The sequence below is a fragment of the Nematolebias whitei genome, chromosome 11 (genome assembly GCF_014905685.2).
Source record: "Nematolebias whitei isolate Nwh7 chromosome 11, NemWhi1, whole genome shotgun sequence".
NCBI classification, from domain to species: domain Eukaryota; kingdom Metazoa; phylum Chordata; class Actinopteri; order Cyprinodontiformes; family Rivulidae; genus Nematolebias; species Nematolebias whitei.
This window is the reverse complement of record NC_056508.1, coordinates 30,316,145-30,323,847: the sequence shown is the minus strand read 5'-3', so window position 1 is coordinate 30,323,847 and position 7,703 is coordinate 30,316,145. Positions and strand designations below refer to the sequence as shown.

Genomic DNA, 7,703 nt, shown 5'->3' with positions numbered 1-7,703 from the left:
GGTGATGCCCTGAAGGCCTCCCTGCAGCACCGCTGAGCTGCAGACAGCTGCTTCAGATAAAAGCTGCTTTATCAGAGTCCATGTTTACATGAGTGCAGTGAGATTTGGTGCAAGATTGTTACAGTTACACAAAAAAAAAAGAACTGCCGGATTAAAAACAAGCCATTTTGTAACTCAGCTCTTTTGAATTTCATGCTGCTGTTGTTCGTGTATTTTTTTTTACTAAGTGTTTAGTATAATCTTAGTTTAGCTTATTACTTAGTTCATATCTTAGATCTTATAACTGATTTTCTTTACAATTTCTACTTTTGTTGAATGTAGCTGGGACCCTGTGTACACAATTTCACTCCACCACGTTTACCAGGTGGTGCGAACGACAAATTTAAAAAACTTTGACTTTGACTTTGAACCAAGCCAACTAGTTTTAACTCAGCAGGATTAATGAGTTTGACACAGAATACCAGATTTTTTAAGTTTTCAAGGTTCTTTTTTGTTATTTGATCACATGTGGCAAATGAAGAGGAATGAAATTGTGTACTCGAGGTCCCTGTCACACCCCAAAACAACAATATAAAGTAGTCCAATAAAAAGAAACAGTATACAAGGATCTAAGATATATTAAAACACTAATAATGTAAAATAATAAGTTATATTGAACAGCAGCCTGAACATGAGTCTGTTGTGAGCAGATGAATATGAATACAGCAGTTTAAAGACAAGAGATCAGCAGCATGGATAAAAACCAGAATTAGCTTAAAATGAACAGTTTGCTGAATTAAAGAGCATCCCAAAATCTGGGTTTATTTGAAGATTGCTATTTGTGCTACAGCAAGTAAGCACTAACCTGTATTTGCATAGCCAGCACCAACTCATGCTACTTTAAGAACTGAAACTCGCTGTCGAGTGTAAATTGATGTTATTAACAAAACCAGCCAGGTTAAACCTCTTCTAAGAGGTTATTTGTAGCACCTTAACTTTACATTTTTGTTTCAAAGCTTCTGGATTAAAATGGTGGACTTTGAAGAACGACACTGAACCAATGATTCAAATGTTTTGATTTGATCTTTGCACAAACCAACCCATGACCCAAAAACTTGAAGCAGTTGCAAAATAACCCAGCAGTTTTTAATCTGTTTGGGTTCATAACTAAAAAAAAGATAGGAAAAGTCTGTTATATCCTAAATTTTCTTTATTTTTTTAATGTTTCTGTCTTTGTATGTGTGTAAAAGTCCTTATTTGTTTTGTATTTTACTGTGTAAAGCAGGTTTTGATCCAAATAAGCATCTCTTGTGGTTTTTCATGCTAAATACAGTGCGTTAGAGAGAACTATTCCCCTCGTCTCTGATTTTCCATGCAAATCTAATTCTTCTGTTACAGCAATAAGAGAATAAGTTGCTGCGCTGGTGCACTTTAGAACTGTATACACACACTTATAAACACACACACATACTTTTGAAAAAATACACCTAACCCCAATTTTCCAGGTGCAGAGGTCTGTGGAATGGAGTCAGAGCAGCTCATACAGAAAGTGCATTATTCTCCATCAGCGGTGTCGTGAGTGTGAGCTATTACACCATCCACACATACAAGTGGAGTTTACCACTCCACAGAAAGTGTGATGGGGCCTGAAAAGAAAAGAGGTGGGAGTGGGATAGTGCTTGATCAGCGGTAAACTAAGTCCGTTCTCATATTTGGTGCAGAACATGCTCTATTTGATTTGCACTAACTGATTTCAAAAGTGCAGGATGTGAAGTTGAACGCTCCCTGGATGCGAACGTGTTTGCTCGGATCATTTTGTGTAATTCTTGAGTTGTGCGTTTTCTGCAATTTAACACTGAATAGTGTTTAAATTTATCTTTTAATGAAGTCATTAAAAGAGCTTAAAGGTTGGTAGATTGTGCATTCTTCTTTTGCACAGCAGTTTCATCTGTGTGGTAAGAATAAATAACGGGAATAAACGATGATTCGTCCTGTTCTTTCCACCCACTGCAGGCAGAAAGAAAGCTGGATTTAATCAGACAGCTTATTCACACAGTGACTCAGAGTGTAGACTTTGTCTGGGTGAAATGGGCTCCGGTGTTTTGTTTTGTTTCATTTTTTTCCTCACACAAAGCAAATACCTGTGCTGGAATAAGATATTGATTTGTCATTTCTCACAGCTGAAGCTTAGTAAATAGACTGAGCAGACGTGTGTGTTGGTTTTTAATAATTGTAGCCCAGAACAAGTCAAAGGCCTTTGCCTGAGATGAGCTTCATGGGTCCAGCACCTCTCAACACACACAAATATGTAATTAAAACAAACTCATGTTTGACTTGCCATTCATGTAGTGTTTTCCTCTTATTTAAAAATATTAAAATAATAATTTCCACATTAACAGCATCTATTTCCACGGTACCAACATTAACATGTTTATGCATTACTTTAAGCTCCATGTTCTGAGTTGGCCCAGCTGAACGGAGGTGCTGCTTGGTTTACAGTTTATTATATATAATGAATAAAAGCAGCAGGGAGTGTTTGCCTCCTGAAAAGGGGATTTAAGCTAAAACACAAACGCATGTTAACTCTTTTCCCCTGTTTTATAACATGATGCTGCAATACAGAGATAATTAATAGAAATTTTCATTATTTATAGCATTTTTATTTAGCATGTGTAACTTAAAGAGCTTTACAATGTTTAAAAAAATGATAAACAGTAAAAGCTGCCATGCGCTAAATGTTAATTTTGTTTATATACTGTGCAAAAAATCTCCAGTCACCTTTCATTATAGCTGAATGCTGAGCAATTATGCTTTATTATTTGCTTGTGAGTGTGTCTGCGTGTGTTTATTTGTCTGTACAGTTAGCAAAATATCTTGTTTGCACTTTGCTTTATTTTATTTTATTTCAAGCAAAGGATGTCTGAGGATGCAACGTGTGCTCAGGACCACCAGGTGTCATCAAACTACCATTAGTTTGCTGCAGTTACACCTCCCATCCACTGGGTGGCGAAAAAGAGCAAAGAGACGTTCGAGGAAAACAAATATTTTTCCGCTTGCGGCCGCAGAAGGTAAAAACAGGAAAACCCACATGGGAAAATCAAAATAAACAGGTAATCGGTTGCTTCTATTTATTCGCTTGACTGTTGTTGGAGTTGATGATAAAATGACGTGCAGATACATTTTACATGTTGTTTAGAACAGCTCTTGTTATAGGAAAGGGAGTTTGTTCCGCGTTTTGGGGAAACTGACGATAAGAGACAGTGAACGCATCATTTATGTTGTGAGGGAGCGGATCACGTCTGCAGATATGACTTAAGAACTATTGTAATAATTACATTTTATAGACATGATTTTAATATTTACTTTATTTTTACCATCTTCAATTCGTGGCTGCTTTTCTTTATTCCACTATAGCTTTGTTTTCTATTGTTTATGTGTTTATTCCTGTCAATTAAACAGGTGAAAACTTTTTAACTGCAGACCACGTTACATATTTGAACTTGCACATATGATTGTTTTCTTTAAACAATTTCAAAGTGATTGTTTTTTTCTTTTGTTTAATATGATTTTTAAAAGACATCTGATTCTTGCACATAGCTTACAAAGTCAGGATGTTAAAATAATAATAATAATAATAATAAAATGTGAAGTAAAGTAGATTTGTCATCATATCAGGATTTTTACCTTTAATGAAACAGCTGAAGGAGTATTCTCTGAAGGTGATGATTTTATTTATTTATGGATTTATTCATTCATTTATAGCCAGACTTTTATGACTGTTTTGGTCTACCAAAATTAATAAATAAGCTATATTAGGTTAGTGGAAACACCTTTTAAATAAATATCAGTTTGTACGTCTCACTATTGTTAGGACTTTCTTCATCAAATTCACATTTATTGAAATAATTTCCATGCTGTTATTGCACCTTCTAACAAAATATTTTGAAATGTTCAACATATTGTTCATAAATAACTTGATTCACTTCGTGTCATTCAGTCATGGCTGAGGAACCTGCTGCTGTAGTCCAACTACTCCGACTCCAGAAAGCAAAGCTAGTTGAGATTCTTACAGCCGATGCAGACTTTGTTCTGCAGCACGCTGATTCTCGATGTCTGCTTTCTGAACACGGCTACCAGCACGTGAAACATTGTCGCACTCCAAGTGCAAAGGTGACAGAACTTTTGGATCACATCATGCAGAGAGGTCCTGGAGCAGCGCAGGGACTACTGGACCTGCTGAAGGAACCAGACTTGCAGAAGACCTTTCCCATGCTGGATTTTGTAAAAGACCTTTATGTCAATACAGTGTCTTCAGGTACAAATAAAGATTTATTTTAAATTCTTTTACTGATTTTTCAGCAATATCACAGATTAATAAATGGAATACTAAATGGAAGCATGTTTTTTTTTTCATATACAAGAGAAAAAAGAAACGAAAAGGAAACGGAGAACAAAGAACAGAAAGAGAACAGAGGTTTCTGAACTACAAGATATAATTCCAACCAAAAAGATCTGCAGCAGTGGTGAGTCAGGCTCCATTTACAGTGTTATTTTCAGTTCACAGTAACATTATCACCTGCGGCATGCTCTGCTGTGTCTTTGGTCGTTGTGTCACAGGTCATGGTTTAGTAACAGAGAAGCAGCTGATGTCTGTGGCTCGTGCTTTCGGCAAATCTTGGAGGGGGATCGGCAGACAGGCTCTGGGCATCCCGTCTGTGAAGCTGGAGCAAATAGAAGAGGATAATTCTCTCCATGTGGAGCGAGTCTTTGCCATGCTGCGTTACTGGAGTAAAGTCCAGAGGGAGAAAGCCACTGCTGCTCACCTGCACTCCCTCCTAAGTCAGGGAGATGAAGCTCTACCTCCTGAAAGCATCGACTTTCTGCTGGAGGCTGACTGAGGCCTTCGCTGTTTGGGCTGAAAACCTCCAAGAAGAACAGCTTTGACTGGAGATCAGTGAGTTTCTGATCATTTGAAAAACATGAGAGTTCCTTGATTCAGCATGTTTTTTTTTTATATTCCGTGCATCTGTCATTAAAATATGTTTTTTAATGTCTTTTAAAAGAGTGTTTTGTGTACTTGTCGTATTTACTGATAGTATCTGTTTTGTAAACTTTAGTTTTATTTTCAGTCAGTGAAAAATTGTGAATAAAGTTGAATAGTGCTTTTATTTGTTTAAAATTGAAACATTTAAAATTGCGCATTAAAACATTTTTTCGCCATCTCAGTTTTTTTTTTGTACATTTCATGTATATGAGAGACATTTTAATTCTCTGCAACAGTTCTATGATTTTTATTTTTTGTATAGGTTATTTTAATTTCACTGTGTTTTATGAGCAAAGTTATTGGTGTTTTATTCATGTCTCTCGTTACAGAGGAAATATTCCAACACTTTACTGAGCAATAGATATTAACGCCGCGTTTAAAACACTTCCAGTTAAACGTCCTTTTGCGTTATTTTATGTATTTATGCATAATTAAAAATTAGTCATCAGTGAAATGTCCTTGCAACATCTACTTTGCAGGAAATGTTCACTGTAAGTGTTTTAATGGTTTATGAGATGTTCATCAATTACTGTAATTGCTTTAATGGGGTCTTTTCCATCTGACTGCTGGGAATCTTTGAGCTGAATTAACAGCATTCTTGGGTATAAAGTGGTTCAGTTAAATTAAATATAAACTCATCAAATGTTGCTTTGCTGTTGTGAGACACATCTCCAGAAATAATTCAGAGAACTACAGAGAACTACAGTATCTAAATCATAAATAAATGATGTTCATCGTTACCTTTATTTAAGCAGATAAAACCTGAGATCATCTGTTTTACTTCAATGGCTTGACTAAGATATCAATAGCACGTCATAAAAGGATGAAAACCAAGTAATGGTAGGATCAAACATACACTTATTTTATTTATATTACTTTATATGTATTTTTTAATCATCCATCCATCCATTATCTTCTGCTTGGTGTGAAGTCAGGTTGTGGGGGGGGCAGCAGCTTGAGCAGGGAGGCCCAGACTTCTCTTTCCACAGCCACCTCCTTCAGCTCTGGGAGGACCACAAGGCATTCCCAGGCCATAGTCTCTCCAGCATGTGCAGGGTCTTCCCCAGGGTCTCCTCCCAGTTAGACATGCATGAAGCACCTCCTTAGGGAGGGGCCCAGGGAGCATCCTTACCAGATGCCTGAACCACCTCAACTGGCTCCTCGATGTGGACGAGCATCGGTTCTACTCTGAGTCTCTCCAGGATAACCGAACTTCTCACCCTGTCTCTAAGGGAGAGTCCAGCTACCCTGTAGAGGAAACTCAACCGCCTGTATCCATGATCTCGTTCTTTCGGTCACTACCCAGAGCTCGTGACCATAGGTGAGGGTAGGAACGTAGACCGACTGGTAAACAGAGAGCTTTGCCTTACAGCTCAGCTCGCTCTTCATAATGGACCAGTACAGAGTCCACAATACTGCAGACACCGCACCAGTCCGTCTGTCAATCTCACGCTCCATTCTTCCCTCACTTGTGAACAAAACTCAAAGATACTTGAACTCCTCCACTTGAAGCAGAACCTCACCCTCCAAGAGAACAGTCCACCCTTTTCTGACGTTGTTTAATGAGTTTAATCAGTCTTAAACTTGCTCTCTTTTTTTTACTGAACAAAAAAAGCCAAATGGAAATAATGTTCCCAGACTCTAAATGGTCACCCATGCTGTGTCAAAATGTAAAAATGTTGTCTCATAAGATTTGCATTAAAATAAAAATACTGTGACAAAATCTCATAAGATTTTTTTTTTTGTGACGAGCACTAAATAAGTCCGAGCTCCTCGTTGTTTCTCCTTCTTTCATAACCTCCTCACTCATTAAACCACTTTCACTCTGGGGCAAAGGTTAAATCCCTCCCAGTTTCATCTGCTCACCTTTGTTTTATGATTTTTTTTTCTGCTGCTGACAGCAGGCGCACATGTCCTCGTTCTCTTGTAAGTACAAAATGTTTTCATTTTGGATGGGTTCTCCACGGTGTAGTTAAACGTGTTTGTCTCGCAGCAGGAGGAGAGAAAATGGAAGCAGATCTTTGTGAGCTGAGAGATCCTCTTATTGACCACACTGAGGGCCAACTCTTCTTGAGCGAAGCCTTCAAAGTTATTGTGGAGGAGGTGCTCTGCAAGGGCACAAATGTCAAACAGAAGGTCTGAAGCAACAAATATATATATTAAAACACTAACCACCAGGTTGCAATTGATGTTCCAAACAGAAATGTCATCATCCATCTATTCCTGCTGCAGGTGTGTGAGTGGAAAGAGCCTGAGGAGCTGGCTCTGCTGCTGGATTTGGAGTTGAGGGAGACCGGGGAGCAACAAGACAGACTCCTGCAGAGAGTCAGAGATGTGGCCAAATACAGCATTAAAACCAGTAGGTCTGACTGAACCAACTCTCACTGTGAAGCAGACGGACACATTGTTGATACTGAGACTTTTTTTTGCTGCTAATTTCAGGTCATCCCCGTTTCTTTAATCAGCAGTTTGCAGGAGTGGACTATCATTCTTTGGCTGGACGTTTCCTCACCGAGGCTCTCAACACAAACCTGTGAGACATAAAGATTATTAAACAGTAAAAGAGATTATTCTGAAGGGCATGGGTGTTCAGAAGTGTGGCCAAGCTGAAAGACATGTATAAATCATTTAACAAAGGAAAAACTGAAGATTTCAATCGCTTCTGTCTTCAGAGGTGAAG

General features: G+C 38.1%; 1 protein-coding gene across 1 annotated transcript; it reads left to right on the top strand.

The window, feature by feature from the left end:
* Positions 1–3,074: 3,074 nt before the first annotated feature.
* zgc:174906 (uncharacterized protein LOC571548 homolog) lies at positions 3,075–7,027 on the top strand. The gene is made up of 5 exons (XM_037684146.1): positions 3,075–3,089; positions 3,977–4,294; positions 4,401–4,502; positions 4,597–4,933; positions 7,017–7,027. The coding sequence occupies exons 2-4, from the start codon at positions 3,979–3,981 to the stop codon at positions 4,875–4,877; spliced, it is 699 nt and encodes a 232-aa protein (XP_037540074.1). The 5' UTR covers positions 3,075–3,089; positions 3,977–3,978; the 3' UTR covers positions 4,878–4,933; positions 7,017–7,027.
* Positions 7,028–7,703: the final 676 nt, after the last annotated feature.

Coding starts and splice junctions, on each gene's coding strand:
- zgc:174906 (XM_037684146.1), top strand. CDS start 3,979: ATGGCTGAGGAACCTGCTGCTGTAGTCCAACTACTCCGACTCCAGAAA. Junction 4,295..4,400: donor TGTCAATACAGTGTCTTCAG/GTACAAATAAAG, acceptor TTCATATACAAG/AGAAAAAAGAAACGAAAAGG. Junction 4,503..4,596: donor CAAAAAGATCTGCAGCAGTG/GTGAGTCAGGCT, acceptor GTTGTGTCACAG/GTCATGGTTTAGTAACAGAG.